General features: G+C 48.0%; 1 protein-coding gene across 1 annotated transcript; it reads left to right on the forward strand.

The window, feature by feature from the left end:
* Positions 1-2,092: 2,092 nt before the first annotated feature.
* On the forward strand, positions 2,093-20,026 carry INKA2 (inka box actin regulator 2). Its single transcript, XM_021001762.2, has 2 exons — positions 2,093-2,462; positions 18,658-20,026. The coding sequence occupies exons 1-2, from the start codon at positions 2,412-2,414 to the stop codon at positions 19,543-19,545; spliced, it is 939 nt and encodes a 312-aa protein (XP_020857421.1). The 5' UTR covers positions 2,093-2,411; the 3' UTR covers positions 19,546-20,026.
* The last annotated feature ends 1,684 nt before the right edge of the window (positions 20,027-21,710 follow it).

The raw sequence follows: 21,710 nt of genomic DNA on the forward strand, positions 1-21,710 counted from the left end.
GGGGAAAAGGAGATAGGGTTCTTAACATTCTCTTGACTAAATAATAAATAAAGACACCACTCTTCTCTCATCTAGTCTTCAGTCTCTTCTGATTGAACTTTATCCACGCCATATCCACTAACTGTGGATATTCCTCTAAGGCTCAGTTCTGGGTCTTCTCTTCAATGTCTTTAACTCGCTCATTGGTTGATCCCACTGGCTGTCATGAGTTCAGTTATCATCCCTGTACAGAAGACACCTTGATTTATATATATCTAGCCCTAGACTTTTCCTTGAGAGGCAGGCCTGAATTATGAACTGACTGTTGGACATTTCCAACTGGATGCCCACTAAGCATCTTAAATTCAGTATGCCTAAATAAAAATCAATGATCTTTCCCTCCAAACTCACCTCTCTTCTAAATTTCGCTATGACTATTGAGAACTACCACCTTTCTATCCATTCAGGTTCCTAGCCCCATCCCCACCAAGCCCTTTTCCAGCTCTCCTTTATACACCATCTTTGTCCATTAGACTGCAGGATCCTTGAGGGTAGGGACTATTTTGCTTGCTTGTATCTGTGTTGCCAGCGCTTAGCATAGTGCTTGTCACATAGTTAAGTCTTTATAATCTCTCTCATTCAACCATCCAATATATACCTTTTTGCCAAATCTTATTGCTTTCTATCCAGGCAGCTCGGTGGCACAGTGGATAAAGTAGCCTGGAATCAGGAAGACTCATCTTTATGAGTTCAAATACTTACTAGCTGTGTGACCCTGAGAAAGTCACTTAACTCTGCCTCAGTTCCTCATCTGTAAAATGAGCTGGGGAAGGAAACAGCAAACCACTCCAGCATCTTTGCGAAGAAAATTCCAAATAGGGTCATAAAGAGTCAGACACAATTGAACGACATTGCTTCTATCCATATCTTTATTTTTTTCTTTTGGTAAGGCAATTGGGGCTAAGTGACTTGCCCAGAGTCACACGGCTAGTGAGTGTTATGTATCTTAGGTCACATTTGAACTCAGGTCCTCCTGACTCCAGGGCTGGTGCTCTCTCCACTGCGCCACCTAGCGACTCCTTCTGTCCAGCTCTCATAAACATTCTCTTTTCTCCACTCGGATAACCACCGCTGAAGTTCAGGCTCTCATGATCACTTCTCCCCTGCACTATTGCTTCCTCATTGCTCTGTCTCAGGTGTCTTATCATTCTAATCTAATCGGCTGCCTACGTGATTGTCCTAAAAGGCAGGTCTCCCCATGTCATCTCCCTGCCCAATAAACATCAGTGACTCCCTGTTACTCATAAGGTATACAAACACAAAGCTGTTTGGCATTTAAAGATCTTCACAGCCTGGTCTCTCTCTATCCCGTCTTCTTTTCCGTTTCTTTCACATTACTCCCCTCTAAGTACTCCATGGTCTTGCCATATAGGACCGCTTGTCCTTCATACAGGTTGCTTTCTCTTACATTTCTGCGCCTATGCCTGCCCCTCATGTCTGGAATGCTCTCTTTCTCTCCTCATCACACCTCTGCCTCTTAGAATCCCAGGTTTTCTTCCAAACGCGGCGTTAGAATCACCTTCTGCAAGAGGCTATTCCTGATCTCCCCCGTCCTCCAGCTGTCTGTGCCTTCCCCTCTGGAGTCACCTTGTATCACTCCGTCTTTTTCTCGTATATACCCAGGTACATGTTGATTTCCCTAGCAGGATGTAAGGTTCTTGAAGGCTGGGGCTGTTTTCACCTTTCTTGGCATCCCTAGCGCTTAGCACAATGCCTGGCATGTAGGGAACGCTTAATAATTGCTTGCTAATTGATTGAAATAGGCGAAGGGTTTGCTGGGGGAGTTCGTCTGATAACTCAAACCAGCCTCTCAACTCTAGTCTAAATAAACCAGCGTTACTCAGTTCCCCATCTCTGGCAGCAGCAGTAGAAGCCTATTGTAAATCGTCCTGGTCCCTGTCCTGGTCCGAGTTCCCTGTCCCTTCTCTTCTGTTGCTTTCAGCTCCCCAACCCCACCCCCTGCCCTTCGGATCTCTCTTCTTATTGGCTGTCGCCGTCTCCCCCGACCTCCTATTGGCTATTGTATTCCTTTCTCCTCCCCGCGCGGCGGACCCAAGGATAGGGGACTGGGACTGGAAGGAAGGGGAGGGAGCGCGAAGTCCTTTAGGTCTCAGCTTCGAGAGTCGGAGCTGCGCCGTCCTAAGGTTTGCAGTGGAAAGAAGGGGCGCCTCCGACCTGGGCGCGCTGGGCTCAGCCCTCCCAGTGTCCCAGGGAGGAGTCGGGAGACCCCCGGCAAGGCAGCTCTGGAGCAGCCGTCAGTATCACAGAGGCTGGGGAGGAGTGGGCTGCCCTGCCCGCTCAAGCCCCAGACCCAGAGGGAGCTGGACCTGTTGGGGGAAACTCTCCCGGATCTGGCCGATGGCACCGTGAGGATGGAGAGCAAAGACATGGACAGCTATCTGCGGCGCCTCAAGCAGGAACTGGTGAGCTCAGGAGCGGGCCGGGAGGTGGTGGTATTGGTGGTGGTGGGTGAGGAACTGCCCCATCCCCAGCGGCAGCCGCCCGGTCTCTCTTACCTGGGCTTGGGGGAAGAAGGACGGAGTGTCGGGAGGGTGAGGTGGGGAAAGAGAGACAGAGGACTGAAGGTCCAGGGTAGAGGGCCGGGGACCATGCGGAAACTTCGCTCAGAGTTTAGCAAAAGGGACAGGCAGAGCTACAGACTCAGCCACAGGCGGAAACAGACAGCGAAAGGCTGACACGTGAAGTTACCGACGGATGCAGGCAGGGAAAGCCCATGAAACCCACTGACGGACACACAGCCCCAGAGGATGCGGCGACCGGGCGAAAGGCGGCTGACATTGAAGCCCCTGACGGACACAGCCCCAGACAAAAGGACAGACGGACAGACAGACAGACACACCCACCCACAGACTGCCGCTCTCACGGAGAGACAGATACTGAGCCCTAGACGAACCCGAGGAGCTAGACAGCCGGGGCAGAGTACGAGAGCGTGCCAAAGGGCTCTCGAGGGTCCACGGCGTTGAGGCCCGAGCCTAACGGGGCCCAGCCGGGGCGGGGCTAAGGCCGGGGAGAGCAGGGCCCACGCTTTCGGGAGGACCGTCGGGCTCTGGGACGGGAGGGAAGCCGGCACCGCCTGGGGCTCCTATCTCTCTCCGCTGGAGCTTGGCAGGCTGGGCGGGGTGGGGGGTGGGGAGGGGCGGTGCGGGGGCAGGACCAGCCGGCTGTCTGCCCGGACTTGTCTGCCAGCCCGGAGTGGGGGCTGGGGGCTGGCAGCTGTAATGACGGCAGTGGGGCCTGGGCACAGGGAGGAGGGGGAGTTGCCAGGATGAGCAGGAGCTGCGGAGGCAGAGCCAGATGCTAGGTCTCTGCTTTAGGAAGAGGGAGAATTGGAATAGGGGTGGGAGGCGGGAGGGGGCGGGGGGTGGGGCAGGAGGGGAGGGGAATGCAGGAGAAAGAAATTTATGTAGGGGCAGGTAGCTCTAGGGGAAAATGAGTGGAGAAAGGGGTCTGCCTGTGGTAGTGAGCCCTATTGGGCAATACTTAATCTTGTGAAGGCTCACACTACATAACATATAAGGTATGGCTTGGAAGTCGAATTTCTCGGTGACTCCAAATATTTACCCTCCCAACCATACAATATTTCTAGTTCACTTCCGTTCAATTCAGTCGAAGAATCTGGGTTCAAATCAGCTTTACCATTTTTTACCTGTGTAATTTTAGACAAGTCACTTTCCTTCTTTGGGATTCAGTTTCTACCTTTGTAAAAACAAGGTAGTTATATTAAACCAGCTTTAATGTCCCTTCTAGCTTTAACATTCTTTGATCCTGTGAATTCAATTAAATCCCTCCAGCATTTAGATGGAATCTTCTGCATTCTTGCACAGTCTCTGCAAAGTCACTCTGGAGATGGTTTACTCGTGCAAGTAGGAAATCTTCCTTCTTTAATCAATCAATCCTCAAGAATTTATTGAATGCCTACTGTATGCCAGGCACTGTGCTATTAGGCACTGGAGAGAAAGAAAAAACTGAAACCATCCCAGCCCTCAAGATGCTTACATTCTATAGCGTGATACAGAGGGAGAGAGAGAGGGAGAGAGAGAGAACAAGAAATTAAAATATATAAAATATCTCAACCCCCTATCATCCTGACTCACTCTTATAGATCAGAAGAAACTAATGTCCAGAGAAAGGTAACCTGAAAGGCAGGAAGAAAACCCAAGAGTGTCCAATGACTAGCCTAGCTCAATATGTAGGATAGAATGGCTGCTTTGCCTTTCTACCCTGTAGCTGCCAATGATACTGGGTAATGCCTTCATAAGATCACCTCCAAAACTCTTCTTTGTCCTGGGTGAGTTGAGGTGAAGAGAAGTGATTTGACAGCCATGCTTAAGAGAGCAGCGTTGGGGTGGGGCTAGGGCTGGAGGTGGAGCCTAGCAACAGTGGAATCACCACAGGTATTTTTGGGGAAAAAATCCCTTTTTTTTTTTTAAGGTCATTGGGTCCCAGGTGTCAGCTCCTCTCTCCAAGGCTGTGCAGATCAGCTGTCTAGTCTCAGGAGATTGCTGGGGATTGAAGTGAGAGGGGCAGGAATATGACCCTGGGTTTCAGTCCCTTCGGGGAGCCCAGGCTGTGGTGACATTCATCACCTGGGTATTGAACAGACACTGACCATAACATAATTCTTCATTCTGAATGGGAAAGAGGGTTTCCACCTTGCCTAATTCCACATCCCTAACTCCACCCTCCCACCCAAAAAAACTTTCTTTGCAGAGGTATTCAGCAGACAGCTAGGAAATTACTGGTCCCTTTCTGGGGGTAGGGGAATTGTCAGATCGTTGGAGTTACCCACTCCCAACACCCAGGACTCTGACCCAGGACTCTATCCAGGTGTTTCTCCGTATCCAAGAAGGTCACAGTTGCTGGTGAGAATGCCCTCTCACTCTGGATCAGGGCTGGGGAGCAAACCCTAGGCTCAAAGGATCAAATCCAGTCCACATTCCTTTGTGCTTGGAGTAGGGGGACAGGGCCCCCTCCACCACACCCCATGTTCCAAGTTAATGGAAGGGTGGATGTTTCTGGCACAGGCTAGAATTTTAATAACCCTCTGATTTGCGTTTTGCACAACAACTGGGGGTGGGGGAGCGGAGGTTGGGGGGTGTATGTGTGTGGAAGATGCCAGAAGAATAAAGAAAGCAAACAGGAACTAGCACCCCAGCTCCAGATCTGAATACATTCCCTCAATCGACACCCCCATCGGGAACACAAGGCCAAAAAGGGAGGAGGGGGAGGAGGAGGAAAGGATGGGGCACGAGGAAGGCAGGGAGAAGGAAGCAATGAAGCCCGAGTCATCCAGCTCCTTCATTAGCTTTTCTTCGGCCCTTTGTCTGCACTGTTTCAGTCTTTGACTCTTGGAGAGGAAGCCTAACGCCTGGCCCAGGGCCCAGACTGATGCTCAGACAGGAGAGAAGCTATCCCTGACTCACCTTCCCACCTCGCTGCCCCCCATCCCCTTCTCCAGACCAACCTATCAGTTCTCAGGCTCAGAATGGGCAGAGAGAGCTGGAAGTTTCCTGCTTCCTCCCGCCTCTCCCGAACCTGACCTTCAGGGTAGCCCTGGGCCCGAGCGACCACTCCCCCACATGGCAGGTGGGGGCTGCAGAGGAGGTAATTCTTCTGGCTGCATCTTTCTCAGGCTAAGGCAGTTGGGACTGGAGCCAGATGCAGCTCTTGGCTACCAGTGACTGCTCTGGGCAGGTGTTTTGCTTGGTCCTACACCAAGCAACAGCAGCCAGAGGAAGTGATATGGTCAACTCTCATTTATCTGCTCTGTGGATGCCTCATGGCAAATGTTTCCTCCTCCCCAACCCCTTCCCTCTTGCCACCGAGGGCCACTGTGGACCATCCTCAGCTGATGTGTGCACAGGGAATGCAGTTCATTCCCAGGATGGGAAATGTCCTGTACAAAGGGAAATGTCTTATGCCTTCTAGAGAAATGGATCTGGTGATTATCTATTGTTTGGATTATCTATACCCCTTCCACTCTCCCCTACTCTCACCCCCACCTTTTCATTCACTCATTAGTACATGCGTTAATTCATTCACCAAACACTGATTAAGTAACCTATTACAGAACACTGGGCTATTCTCTATGGGTGATTCAAAGTTGAAATAAGACACAGGCCCTTCTCCTTCAAGCTTACAATCCAGTAAGAAAAAAGATATAGCTAGAACACATAACATGTAAGTACAAGCCAGAGGTATAAAACACAGTCCTGAGTCCTAGGGGGAACAGCCCATGATGTAGTGATTAGTAGACTAGAGTCAAAAGACTTGGCTTTGAATCCAGTCTCTGCACTCCTATACCTTTCACAAGTCACTTTTCTCCAGAACTCAGTTTCCCCATCTGGAAAATGAGGAAGTTGGACAATATGGTCTGTAAGATGTCTTCTAGTTCTAACGCTATAACCCAATGAGCTCATGCTTCTCCCTACAACAACCTACGGAGGGAGGTAGTGCATTTATTATATGTGGGTGATTAAGCTTAGTGGTGTCAAATGTATCATTCAACACTCCGGAGTGTGGCCTGAACCAGATTAATATATAATTAGGAAATATTCAATAAAATAAATATAAATATGATAAAACATAGATAATGTTAATAGGTAGTCAATATGCAGCACACAGAGATCTTTCCCCAGCATTTCAGTCATATCTGACTCTTCATGATCCCACACTGGAGTGGTTTGCCATTTCCTTCTCCAACTCATTTTACAGATGAGGAAACTGAGTTAACAGGGTCACACAGCTAGTAAATGTCTAAGGCCAGATTTGAACTTGGGTCTTCCTGACTGCAGACCTGCAGCTCTATGCACTGTGCCACGGGGGAGGTGGGGGGGAGTGTTTAGGTACTGTTTAATATCCCTGTTTCTATTTGAGTTTGATACCACTGATCTAAGTGGTCATCTTCCAACGCTATGGGTCCTCACTGCAGTGGCGTCAACTCCAACCTGTCTATGCCCTCTCATCCTGTAACAGATATTATTTATTCCCATTTTACAATTAAGGACGTTAAATCAGAGAGAGGGAAATTGACTTTCTCATAGTTACAACTAGTATTGTAATCAGAGCTGGGATTTGAACCCAAATCTTCTAACTCCAGGTCCAGTACATTTTCCATGACCTTTCCAGCCCACCATTCTTTCAGCAGAGATAATCAAGAAACATTTGCTCCTGAAGGTTAAAGTTGTAGAATTTCCCATCCCTCTGTCCCAGTCATCCATCACAACTGGAAATATACACTGTCATGGAGGAATGCATTTCCCCACAAGTGAGGTCAACTGGGGATGCTGAGACATGGCTGTGTGGTGGTCCAAGGCAGGGTAGAGAGGGGACTGGGGAAGTGTCCTGGCTTAGCCATAGAAGGTGACCTGGCATAGCCTGCTAGAGCCCTAAGAGCAAGACTTTCCTCAATGCTGTGTCTGTGTGTGCTTGCCTATGAGGTATATATGGATACAGGGATTTGGTTTCAGGGAAGAAGTTTGAATGGGCCCCATGGTAGAAGCAGCAGCTGAAACACTTCTTTATTAGGACACTGTGGGGATAGGGCTATAATGACACCATAGGGGACATGTGGCCCACTTGCTGACCTCTACAAAGAGTTTATGAGAAGATTTCAAGTCTACTCCAGCTGCTCCCTGAACATAACTCCCAAGGGGAACTTCCTATCTAATGGCAGAACACACTTAGAGAGAGAGAGAGAAAGGGAGAGAAAGGCAGAGGGAGGGGAGAGAGAAACAGACAAAGAGAAGGAAGAGGAGAAAGAGAAGGAAGAGGAGAAGGAAGAAAAAGAGGAGGAGGAGGAGAATTAGTAGAGGGAAAAACTGGTTAAAGAAAACTTGGTGAAAACCAGCTAAGCAAAGTCATCTGAAGGCATATCACCACAGTGCCTCCTGAATGTGAGTGCCATGGGGACTTGGAGATCTGATGAAGAGGAAGATTTTGAGCTAGTTTTTGAAGGAGGGTATTTCCTGACATATTTGTGCTGGTGAAGAGGAAGGCGAAGGACATTTCCCTGCAAAAGAAGTGATTTGGGGTAGACAGGATGACTTTTGTTCTATGAGAGGTAAACAGAGGCACAGGAAAGGGGTAGTAAGTCAGCATTTGTGGTATAGGACATCCTTCCTCTCTAGCAGTATTTCCTTCATAGAATTCTCCAGACCCAAATGTCCACAGAAACAGAAGCTTCTGCCAAGTGGGAAAAAAATCATAGATTTAGAACTGGAAAGGTCTTAGTTAATCAGCTACACTAACTTCATCTGTCTCTGTTTTTTAAATTATATTTTAAATTCCGAACTATCTCCCTCCTTCTCTCTCTACCTTGCACTAGAGAAGGGCTTCACTTGACACAGATTTGCAAATATATATAAAAACATATTACACATGCCTCTATTTATCAGTCCTCCCTCTAGGAGTGAATGACATCTTCCTTCATAGGTCTTTCGTAGTTGATTTGAGTATTTGTAATATTCAGAATAACTTGGCCATTTACTATTATTCTCGGAACAATGTTGCTCTTACTGGATACAACGTTCTCTTGGCTCTGCTCACTTCACTCTGCATCAGTTTACATAAATCTTCCTGGGTTTTTCTATAATTCCAGATTGTTCTCTAAAATGGTTGGATCAGTTCACAACTTCATCTCTTTATAGATAAAGAAACTAAGGCCCCTGGGAAAACATTCCAGATTTCTTTCTTGAAGTGGCTTGTCCAAGACTCACAGAGAAAATGAAAGCACCTGGATTAAAACTCATGACCACTATCTCAGGAACCAGTATTTTTTTTTACTATACTCTCTACTGTCTCTGCCCTAGACATAAAGCCTAAGGTGGAGGTCAGTGATCTTTTAGGGAAGAAATGCTTTTTTAAAATATTAGGATACAACTTTTTTTTAGACTTTTTTTTTGGGGGGGAGGTGCTGAAGGAGAGGCAATTGAGATTAAGTGACTTGCCCAGGGTCACATAGCTAGTAAATGTCTGAGGCCATATTTAAACTCAGGTTCTCCTGATTCCAGTGCAAGTGCTCTATCCACTGTGTCACCTAGCTGCCCCTAGGACATAACTTTTTGAAGTGAGACCTGGGTTGAAGTCATATACACAGTGACTGTGAGACCCTAGGCAAGTCACTTAAACTATCAGTGCCCCCAGGTACCTTTCTAACTCTCTAACTTTCAGAAAAATTTCCAATCTGAATTGGTAGAGGAAGTTCCTCGCCCCTAGGGATTTCTCTACACCCATGAAATCACAGGTCTATCAATATCCATATATATGTATATTTATCACTATTTTTATGTGTATGTTTTTAATCTTTATTTTTACCTGGATGAGGAAACTGAGGCTCAGAGGTTAAGTGACTTACCTAGGATCACAGAATCAGTAAGAGCCAGATTTCAAATGCACATTTCCCCCCATCTGGAATTCGGCTCCATTGCCACTACTCTCCACTGCTTTTTCAGCTATAAACCTCCTCATTTGTTTTTATGAAAGCTCGATATGTATTCTCAAAGAGCCCTGTGTGGTTGTCAAGCCTCAAGTTGTTGACCCCAGATCTAGGGAGAAACAAGAGGAGGAACACAGTAAGTAAGGGCTGAAGATAGGCGGTGGGAGGTGCCTTGAACTGTACAGAATGACTGGCTGAAGCTAGATGAGAGGATATCCTATTGAGGGGATTAATTAGCAGAGGAGTGTTCCTCCAGGGGGACTGGGGTGGCATCTCCGCTCCAAAGATGTTGAAGGCAAAAAAACCCAAAGATGTTGAAGGCATAATGACATGCCCCTCAGGATGCTTAGTTATCTCTCCAAAGGCGAAGGGAGTCTGCGTTCTTTCTCCAACTAGAATGGAGGTGCCTAGGGGTCAGGGATGGAGTCTTAGACTTCTTTGCCTCCTTTACTGGTCCAATGATAAGGCTAAATAAACATTTATTGACTGATTGCTGTGAGTTTGATGAGATAACCTCTGGGAAGAGAATGAGAATAAAGCTGAGAAGTATTTTAGAGGAGGAAACTGTAATGGAGGTGGGGGGGGTGTGGAGTAAATTAGGTCTGTCCTTCTGTCTTTTGCCAAAGCATTATCCCATAAAGGGATGCTTCTATGGGAAGATGAGTCTCTTCCTTTTTAGGAGCCCCCTCTCTTCTCATTTCCTTCTCCTCACCCCCTCCGGCCTCTTCCTCATCCTCCCACCTCCTTCCCTCCCGTGGCTCTTGGCTCAGCCTGCCTCCCTCCTGGCCACTAGGCCTGTAGCTTCCTGTGGGGAGATCCAGCAGCTCCTGCCAAGAGCAAGGGGGGCCATGAAGGTTGCTATTCACAGGGCCGGGAATAAGATGCTTGGCACTGGGGGACTGTTCCCATTTCCTGCCCCGAGCCTCAGCCGATGCCTCTGGGAGGGGCCAGAGGAAAGGGGGAATGGAAAGAGGAGGTGAAGGAACTGTGTGAGGACCTTGTGAGCCCCCTGGCAGAGAGGGGTGGGGGTGGGGAGTGAGGCAGGGAAGCCTGCCAAGCCCATAGGCAGAGCTGGGGCCTACGTGGAGGGAATCTGGCTGCTCAAGCAGAGGGCGTGAGACAGAGGCACTGAGGGCACAGCTGTGAGAATCAGTCAGAGGGGCCAAGGGAAAAAGGAGCAAGGGGGAGAACAGAAGGTGCCTTGCCCGCACACATACCACATCCCCTGCTATGAAATTTATCAGTGACAGGATCATAGATTTCAGGTTAGAAAGCACCTTAGAGATCATCTCTTCTGGCCCCATCCTTTTACGGCGGAGAAATGTGACTCAGACAAGGTCACACAGGAAGGAAGTGACACATTTGCCAGGGTTTAGATCCAGGCCCTCTGCATTCAAATCCATTGCTCTTACCAGTGACACTGGACTGCCTCCTTGGCTTTGAGTGGGGAGAGAGAGCTCTCTCTGTAATCAGCCAACCTCATTCTGCTCCCCACGGTCAGGAGGAAGAAATCCATGCCAATAAAGATGCCTTCTGTAGGACCATCTTCCCAACAGGATCCTGGCTGGTCTGGAGATGTTGTTTTCAGTCATGTCCCACCCTTTGGGGTTTTCTTCACAAAGATACTGGAGTGGTTTGCCATTTCCTCCTCCAACTCACTTTCCTGATGAGGAAACTGAGGCAGAGTTAGGTAACTTTCCCAGGGTCACACAGCTAGTAAGTTGTCCAGGGACGACTATTATCATTTATAGATTAAGGAACTGTTTCTACTTATGGAAGTGATTGTTGATAAATCAAAATAAATTAATAAAAAAATTTAAAAAAAAAAAGAAAAGAGACTGTTTCTAGACTCTAAGTCCAGGTTTCTTCTGCACACAAAGCCAGAGCATTAATATTCACTTTTTGTATAGTATTTTACATTCATATTGGGAGTTAGTGGTGAGCAGTGGAAAGAATGACAGCTAGCATTTGTATAGTTAACTATTCTTTTTTCAAATATTTGTATATTTGCAAAGCACTTAACAAAGATTATCTTCTTTGATCCATACCTGGGAGGTAAGTGCTGTCACCACTCTTTTTTTGTTTGTTTGTTTTGGTTTTTTTGCAAGGCAATCAGGGTTAAGTGACTTGCCCAGGGTCACACAGGTAGGAAGTGTCAAGTGTCTGAGGCCGGTGCTATCATTATCCCCATTTTACGGATGAGAACACTGAGGCAGACAAAGGTTAAGTCAGACAGGGCCACCGAGCCAGTAAGTGTCTAAAGCCAGATTTGAATTTAGATCTTCCTCACTCAAAGTCCAGCACTCTCTCCACTGAGCCACCAAACTGTCTCAATACTAGATTGGGAATCAGAGGATGTTGGCGTACACCCCAGACTTCACTTGCTTATTACTTACTGTTATTATTGTACCCATTTTGTAGTTGGGAAAATCAAGGTAAAAAGATTTGCCTAGGGTCAAATAGCTAGTAAGTACTAAAAGAAGGATTTGAACCCAGGTGTCTGGCTAAGCCCTCCACTGTGTTCAGCTGCTTCCTTTGTTTGCTAGAGGCATCATGATGACTGAGCAAGAAGGTGGAAAATGAGGGGCAGAAGGGGAGTGAAGATGTGAGAAAAAGGAATGGTTAGAAGGAGGGATGGACCTGGAGCTCTGTCTCCTCCAGCAGCTCTGCACAACCTTCCAAACCAAAGGAATGACTCTTCATTTCAGAGAGAAATCGAGACCAGAGAAGGTGGGAGAAAGGGCCCTAAGATTCAGTTGCCCTAGCTTCTTTTCCAGGGTTCTCTCCATTTGATGAGGCTGTCCCCCTTCTCTCTTCCTGCTCCTGAGTCCAGCACAGGAGGAGGGGCGCAGCTTGTCTGCTGACTCCATTCTTGTTTGGGTGACATCATCCCCTTTGGGCTTGGGAAGGGTGACCCTATTAGTTTCTCTCTGTGTTGGGCTCCAGCCTCAGCAGCTGATACTCTCTCCCCCTCTTCTCCCTCTTCCCCTCCCTCTTCCTTCTCCTCCTCCTCCTCCTCCTCCCCCTCCCCAGGACCTTCCTGTTTCCCATCACTCAGGCTTCCCCTGCCAAACTCACCCCATCGCAAACAGCTGCTTTCTCCTTCCTCACTGCAAATATCCAATCGGAGCAGAGCTGGAGTTTGGCAACACAGGATACCAAACTGGGGGCCCCTAAATCAAGCTGCTTCCTTTTTGCTTCTCTATTCCCTGAGCCCAATTAGAATTTACAAACACTATCTCATTATTTTAGCTTCCACAAGCTTTCTTGTCCCCATTTTATAGATAAGGACTCTGGGGCTCAGAAAGGTCCATGGTCACATAACTAATCAAGGTCAGAAGTGGAATTTGAACCCAGGTCTCACCTGACTTTAAATCCTGTTCTGTATTCTTTGGACTATACTAAGAGTTCTTCACCTGGGGACCACGTATTGATTTCAGGGGGTATGGATGAGAAAAAGGTTGCCTCTTTAGATTCACTAACTTCTAACTGAAATTTAGTCTTTCCTTCAACTATGAGGGTCCCTAGACTTCACCAGACTGCCAAGGGGGTCCATGACTCCAAAAAGGGTTTCGAACTGGTAAATTCTTACCAGCAGAGCACAAAGTCCCTCATGCACAAGGGGCATTCGGCTTCACAGAAGAGGTGCTCTCCTGGATGGAGGCCTGGCCAAAGTAGTTATGTGCCCTAGGCGAGGTTTGAAAAATGCTACCTGGCTTCCCCTTCCCCTCGAGGCTTTGAAAATTCACTGAAATGCAAGCAAGTTGACATGTGCACAGGTGCACACGCCACACACACATATACACACACATGTATGTATTTCTGGACCAGGGAGAACAGAATTTTTTAGTATTTAATTATATGTATTTATAAAAAAGTGGGGTTTTGGGGGGTATATTATTTAGATTTTTTTACTAATTTATTTTGACTTATCAACAATCACTTCCATAAGCTTTTGAGTTTTCAATCTTTTTCCCCTTTCCTCGCCACCTCTCTCCCCAAGACAGCATGCAATCTAATATAGGCTATACATATACATTCCTATTAAACATATTTTCACATTAGTCATATTGTAAGGAAGAATTAGAACCAATAGAAGGAACCACAAGAAAGAGAAAACAAAACAAAACAGAAGAGAAAAAAAGAGCAAATAGCATGCTTCGATCTGCATTCAAACTCCATAGTTCTTTCTCTGGATGTGGATAGCATTTTCCACCATGAGTCTTTTGAAGTTGTCTTATATCTTTGTGTTGCTGAGAAGGGCTACATCTATCAAAGTTAGTCATTGCACAACGTTGCTGTTACTGTGTACAACGTTCTCTTGGTTCTGCTCACTTTACTGAGCATGAGTCCATACACATCTTTCTGGGTAAAAAGTGTTTATTTTTTTAAAAGCCCAGGTGATCCTGGGCAAGTCATATGACTTTAATGTTCCAGGTGCCTCTAAAATTATTATAAAGTTGGACAAAGTTCCATATGTGTTAATAAACAGGGTTCCCTTATCAGGAGTTCGTTATCTATACCAATGAAACCAGAGCTCCAGTCCAAAAAATATTTAAAAGTATACCTCCCACTCTGACTTGTTACACCCTGGATCATGGCTTACCTAACTCCCAGTTCCAACTTGGTCCTGGACAGAGGGAGACTCAGTCTGTTAGTGGTCCATTTAGTGCCATGCATACTTAAATGGTGGCAGCTAGATGGCATAGTGGATGGAGTGCCAACCTTGGGGTCAGGACCTGAGTTCAAATTTGACCTTTGACATTTACTAGCTGTGTGACCCTGGGCAAATCACTTAACCCTGTTTGCCTCAGTTCCTCATCTATAAAGTGAGCTGGAGAAAGGAATGGCTAACCACTCTAGTATCTTTGCCAAGACAACCCCAAAAAGGGTCACAAAGAGTCAGACACAACCAAAAAAACAGCTAAACAACAAAAATACTTAAATGGAGCCTCTGTTCAGTGGCTTGTCCTGTTCCTGGTCATCATTTCAATATTTCAGTATTTCAAAGGAGGCATAATTTCAGCCTTGTCCAGCAATGATGGCAGCTTCCCTCTTGATGTCCTGCAATGAGCTACAAGAATTGTCTGGGCTGAACTTAGCTGCCCTGGTCTCAGACATCAATAGCTATCATTTGAAGCCTTTCCAGCTCAGTAAACCCTGATATAGTCAAGCACCCAAGGTCAGCTCCATGCCTTGGTGAAGCACCAGCCGGCCTCGCATGTTCTGCACGTGGGTTAGACAGCCAACTGCCCAGACACATCAATGTTGAGATTGTCTCTTATCAGTGCCCTGCCCTGGCTGCACAGCACTGCAAAGCCAGCCAGCCTAGCCACAATAAATGTGTTGTGCTCAACTGAGTTAAACTAAATAGTCAACAAATATATAATGAGTACCTAGGATATGCGATACACTCTGATAGGCGTCCTGGGGAATAGAAAGATGAATGAAACACAGCACCTGTCCTCAAAAAGTCCTTCTAAATGAATTTTTGATAAGGCAGATAAAATATGTATACTATCACTACTGCCACTACTACTGCTACTACTACTACTACTACCACCACTACCACCAATAACTATAATAATGCCATTCACTATGTGATGAGTGTTCTAACGTGGTGCCCCGTACCTGGAATGCACGAACATTACGTGGTAAGTGCTCTCATGTGATCCCCTATGGCCGAATGCACTCCCTCCACATCTTTTCTGAAGCCTCAGCTCAGGTGCCACTTCCTACCTAAGACCCTTCCTGGTCCCACCCAACCCCGCCCCCCCCCCCCGACCATACCAATCTTAGGTATTTTCTGCCTTTTGAAATTATTTTTTATGTATTTTGTTTTTACTGACAAGGGTGCATGTTCTAGACTCTCTAATAGAATATGGGATCTTTGAGAGCAGGGATTGGTCTGTTTTTGTCTTTGTGGGTTTCTCTTTTGTAACCTGTATACCCCCCCCATAATACCTAGACCCAAACCTTGCTTGACTCTCAATAAGTGTTGACTAAATCAGAGAAGGAGTTACACAGACAAAACTTTCTTCAAAACAACCCTGGTGGGGCAGCTAGGTGGCACAGTGGATAGAGCTCCGGCCTTGGAGTCAGGAGAACCTGAGTTCAAACGTGACCTCAAACACTTGACACTTACTGGCAGTGTGACTCTGGGCAAGTCACTTAACCCTGAATGCCTCACCAAAAAAAAAAACAACAAAAAAACCAAAACCAAACAAACAAAAAAAAAACTCCAGGAGGCAGTAGTGTAAACAGTCATGTTCTCATTTCATAGATGAGGAAAATGGTTAAGTAGGGGCTGACCCAAAATCATACAGCTAACAAATAGCTGAGCTAGGACTTAAATTACTAGGGCTCTGAGTTCAAGTCAGAGTCCCCCCCCCCTCCCCCCGTCTATACCAACATGGTAGGGCAGAATGAGCACTGCACTGAAAGTCCAAGGACCTGAGTTCCAAATCTGCCTCTGTCACTTAATTTTTGTGTGGCCCTGGATCGGTCTTTTAACCACTGTGCTTCAGTTTTTAAACCTGCAAAATGAAGAGACTGAAGCTGGTGGCTTCTAAGGTTCTTCCCAGCTCTAAGTCTCTAAGATTGTTTGGTTCTACAAACAGTGCTACGGGCAAAGAGAACACTTCTGTATGACTTTGAATAAGTCACCAAGTCTCAGTTGACTCTGTCTGCAAAACAAGTGTGGAGGGGTTGACCAGATAATCCCTGAGGCCTTGGCAAGGGCTAACATTCTGTAATTTGATCCTGGTCCCTTCTGGTCTTCAAATAGATCTGTAGAACTCATAAATGTGGGTCTGAGGGATACTGTGGATATGAAATACCCTCAGACAGGGGGATTAGGGAAAATTTTGGAAAAAATAGAGGAAATTAAACCTATTTTCATACCAAAAATCTGCCCTATATTCTAAATAGTTTTGATCCATACAAAAATTTCACATTTGTTTTAAAAGGACAAAAATCAATCTTTTCTCACCCCAATTTCAAATCATGTGGAATTACAGAGCTCCAAAGAATACAATAAGGAAGCTATTGCAATAGTACACGGGAGAGGTGGTGAGGCTCTGAACGTGGCCGGGGGCAATAACATGAGAAAGAAGTGACCTGTAGGAGAGGCCCTGCTGAGATCTGGTTGATTATGAGAGGTGGGGGCAAGGAAGGAGTCCACAGGGACAGCACAGTTTTGAGCCTGAGCCCAAGCAAGAAGAGTGTTGTCACTATGGAAAGAAGACAGTGAGAGAAGGAGGCAGGGGCTGGCTTAGTTGGGCGGAGAGTAAGCTCCGTGACTGGCCGTCTGCTTCTCTTGATTCAGTGACAGCCTCACCCTCTGAAGATGAGATGCTGAAGGGGCTCTGAACCTCCTTCCAACTCCCTAACCCCATCCCTCTTTCTCTACTGAGAGAGAATGAAGGTCAGAGACAGAGAGAAGGAGAGGGAAGCTGAAGAGAGACAAAGAGGAAGGGGGTTGTCGGAGTTGGGGGTCAGGGAGTGAGAGCAGTGGGACGTTGGTAACTCTCGCCGTTGAATATAGATTTAAGTCTCTGCTGCTTCCTGCTTGGCCCCAGGGACCTGCAGTCACTTGCTTGGAACAGTCTTGGCTAGGTAGGCTGAGGGAATGACCAGGATGCTGGGCTGTCTCCCTTGCCCCCTTTTACACACACACACACACACAGACTAGAGGAATGCAGAAGCATAGGTGCCCCTATAGGAGATGCCCATTGGTGTCTGAGGAAGCTGAACCTTCCTTGACATGAGCTGGCTCATCTCATAACCTGACCTTTGGTGGGGGAGGAGTAAAGGGCGGGGCAGTTGCCAGGGAAGGATTTGATGCAGACTAGCCAGTGAAGGTTGGCCTCACAATCCTGCTTAGCAGAGCCTCAGATAGCTATGCTTTTCTTCCCTCCTCCTTCTGGGCTTAGGACAAGAAGCATTAGGCAAGCCTAGGGAGGTAAGATGATCGGGTGGGTCTCGGGGGCTTAAAGAACAGATGGTCTCTGCAGGGTTCAGTGTCGGTAACCTGAGCAAGGGCTTGGGAGGGGATCTGGTGGGGTGGGGCAGCTTGGGCCTAAGAATGGGGGGGGGTCTTGCAGATTTTCAATGAATGTTATCAGAGATGCTCCTCCTTCCAGCCCCCAATCTAGGATCTCACCCAAACCCAGCTGGCAGCCCCTTCCAGCTGGCAGCCCATGGATTCAGTTAATTGTAGTAGAGGGGCTAGATGCAGCCTAATCCCCCCACCCACTTGGCCCTCACTCTCCTCAGACATGGGAGCAGGGCTGTCTGGGCCTGGGAATGAGGGGGACCTTCCAACCCAAAGCAGAGAACAGTTGGGAGGGCACAGGTGCTTGGAATGGGAGGGGGCTGGATTCAGAAAGCTAGATGGACTCTTTCTGGATCACAGGCCTCCCCCCTGCCCTCTTCCTCACCACCACCACCACCACCTTGCCTCTAGCCAGATGTAGGCAGCTGTTAGGGGAAAGTGCAGGCCTCCCTCTCTTTTGTTGAAGATCCTTTGAGAATCTGAGTCCATCCTCCTCCCCACCCCCAAATCCACAGCTTCTTTAAGAGAAGAAGGGACTTGGGGCCCTGGTGGGGGGGGGGGTAGAGAGAATCCATGAAGTACCGCTCCGGGCTGGAAGCTGGAATCCTAGAACCATAGGCTTATTGCTGGAAGGGACATTAGAAGCTTCCAGTCTGGGCCCTTCATTTTTCCTGGTTGGTAATACCAGAGGCACGTTTCAAACCCAGTCTTCTGAGCCCAGATCTAGCACTCTTTTTTTTTTTGCTACAACACACTTGGTGCTCCCATTTTACAGAATTCACTCCCAGGTTCTCCAGCTCCAAACCTGCTATTCTTCCCGTGGTGCCCTGCCACCATCTTGGATCAGGGACTCCCTTAGGGGAAGAAGAGGAGAAACTGTTCTGAAGGAAGGAGGGAAAGGATGAGGCCAGAGACACTGGGGTGTTCATCTTAATCTCTCTCCAAACTGCCATTTTGATGTGGAAATTCTCCCCTCTCCAAACAATTGTCAGGGGTACAAAGAAGCAGCAAGAGAAAGAGGATGACCTCAGAAGGGTTGCACCTTGGTGGGGACCCTTCCATCACTTCCTCTCACCTGGGTTTTCTTGGTCTCCTTCCTTCACAGGTATCCATGAAAGAGGTGGGAGATGGGCTCCATGACCAGATGAACTGCATGATGGGAGCCCTGCAGGAACTGAAGCTTCTACAGGTACAGACAGCTCTGGAGCAGCTAGAGATCTCTGGGGGTGATGGGCAGATGCCACTGCCCAGTCTGGGCCCTGCCCCCAGCTTCCTGCAGGGCCCCAGAACTCAGCCTGAGCCCTGCAGGTGGGCAGGCAGCAGGGGCCCAGCCAGGCCCAGGGCCACCTCTCCCTCTAGCCTTCCTTCCCTCAGCAGCAGCAGCACCACCACCACCACCACCAAGCTTTCTTCCAGTAGGAGTGTCCATGGGGCAAACCTAGCACCTCCTCCTAGGACTTGGGAGTGGGAGAGCCGAGGCATCATTCAGCAGAGGACAGAGCAGGCTGAGCCAGAAGACTGGACCTCCACCTTGATGTCACGGGGCCGCAACCGGCAGCCACTAGTCTTGGGAGACAATGTTTTCGCAGATCTAGTGGGCAACTGGTTGGACTTACCAGAACTAGAGAAGAAGGGTGGGGAAAAAGGTGAAGTTAGTGGGGCAGGTGGGGTATCAGGGCCCGGAGGTCGGCACCGTGATCTGGGCCGAAGGTTCACCCTGACTGCCAACATCTTCAGGAAATTCCTGCGTAGCGTAAGGCCGGATAGAGATCGACTACTTAAGGAGAAACCAGGCTGGATGACCCCAACAGTCAGTGAGCCCCCAGCTGGACGCTCCAAGAAAGTCAAGAAAAGGGGCCACTTCAAGGGAGCTGGGTACTTCCCCCTCCCCAGCAGTGGGGGCAATGGACAGGGAGAGAGGCCTTCAAGTTGCCCCAAGGCTCTGGAGCCCCCACCCTCTGGTTTTGACATCAACACAGCTGTATGGGTCTGAGCCCTTGGCATTTCCCATGGCAGAGGCCAGGCTGGGTCAAGTCTAGATGGCAGATCCCCTCAGTCCCAGCTCTGAATTCCTTTCCTTCAAGGCTCCCAGAAAAGCAAGAAAAGCAAAAGAGGAGGGCAAGCAGAGCCATGCCCTCTCATCCCAGGAAGCTGAAGCTGCCAGTGTGCCCACTCTAAGGAAAGCCACAATCTCCTCCCAATAAAACTGTGGCTGAATTGGGACAGGCTCGGGAACATTGTGTGTGTGTGTGTGTGTGTGTGTGTGTGTGTGTGTGTGTGTGTGTGTGTGTGCACATTGGATTTGGAAAAGATGCCCAAGAAGTGCTATAGGGGCAGTGTCCCTGGCATTTACATCAATGCCCTCTAATGGGCTTCTGAGGGGTTGAGCTGTGGGTATGTATCTAATGTTAAATACAGAACAGGAAAGTGAGAACTGCTGAGACCCTATCAATAAAGACATTTTACCTTCAGGAGCACCCTGCCCCCATTTCTGTAACCGTGTCTGCTTGCTCCAAGAAAGCCTTGTCCCCAACCAAGAGGAACTGCAATCTCATCCCCGGCCAAGAGCTACAGCAATGCCTTCCCTTTCAGAGGTAGATCTTCTCCTCCCCTCTGGCAGGATGGGCACCCCAGAATCTAGGGGCTGTCTCTGGTGTGGATCCAAAGGAAAGACTATTGAAGGCTGAAGACATATCCTGGAAATGGTGACTCCATTTTCTCCTTTCTTCTGATTTTGGTGATGCCTGACTCTCTCTTAAAATGTCCTTGAGACCCAGGGGGAAGGGAGGTTATCGGGAGGGTGTCTCAAGAATGTGGTGGGGAAGAGAGGGGTGGATCCATTGCTACTTCAAACACTTCTCTCCCCACAGCCTAGGATACCGTGTCCTGGGGGCAGAGATGAGAGAGGAGTTAGGGCTGGTAGGTGGGACTGAGCACCACTCAGGTGGTACACGCGTGCTCGCGCGCGCGCGCACACACACACATATACATTTATATACACGCATATATACACATACACACATATATATTTATATACACATATATGTGTACACACACACACACACACACACACACACACACATAACACACTCCAATTCAGTTTCTTTCTTTAGTACTTAGCTCCCACCTCAGGATAAGTGACTCTTTTAAAATACTCAGTTAATCAACTGATCTAATTACTCCCACTCAACTGATCTAATCATTCCCAATTCCATTTACCCTCCCTCAGCCATGTTCTCCATTGGGTACCATCGGGAAGACCTGGAGATCTTTCAAAGCAGTCCCTCCCCCCTCCTTCTTTCTTTTATGCTTTCTGTTCTGGTCCTCACCGTGGACCAATGAGGGAAAGAAGAGAGAGAGTGTGTGTGCAAGAGAGAAGGCTGGAAGGCATGCAACATTTATGAATTCTATCTGGGCAGGCGGCCTAGGGCAGGGCTTGAATGCCTGTATGGCATAAAACAAGGGACAGCCCCCACCCCTCTACCCTGCAGAGGTTGACACCCTCTCCCCACTTGAAATAGGTAACACCCACTGACAGAGAGAATACAATGTGCGACCCTGTTTGGGTGGAGAAGCCCAGGAGGTCTCCCCTCCCCTTCCCCCTCAGCCTGATGGGATGTGACAGCTGTAATTAGAAGCAAGATGCCTGCCTGCATAGCCACCCTAGTTCCCAACATTAATAGCAAACAAGAGGAGAAGAGAAACCCTCCAGGATGGCTGCCTCCATCCCCTCCTCTCTCTCCCTTTCTTCCTCTTCTGGGGTGACCAGTGGCAGCAGCTCAGGATATCTGAAGCCCACTCCATCTTCTTTTTGGTCTGTCAGGGTCCTAGGGAGTGAGGTCTGAGGTCTTTTTGGAGAGAAGCTTAGGATATCATCCTTGACTCCCAAACAACCAAATTACTCTAGTTTGAAAAGCCCCCCTCCACGTCTGCCCACTTAGCTAACTCTCCCTAAGGGAAGAATCTCACTTCTGAGTGAGATTCCCAGATGGCCCTTATCTTCCTAGGGAGAAGTGAGTACATGGACCACCATGATGGCCTTTTAGGGAATGGCTTTGCCACCCTCCCATTGAAAACCGCTGATTAAATGCAGAAATCCTCCGGTATGCCCTCAGCTCCAGCTGGTGACCTATCAACCAAGGGCGATATTTCCCCCTT

This window comes from Phascolarctos cinereus, unplaced genomic scaffold (assembly GCF_003287225.1).
Source record: "Phascolarctos cinereus isolate Bilbo 61053 unplaced genomic scaffold, phaCin_HiC Scaffold_5;HRSCAF=322, whole genome shotgun sequence".
Classification (NCBI taxonomy): domain Eukaryota; kingdom Metazoa; phylum Chordata; class Mammalia; order Diprotodontia; family Phascolarctidae; genus Phascolarctos; species Phascolarctos cinereus.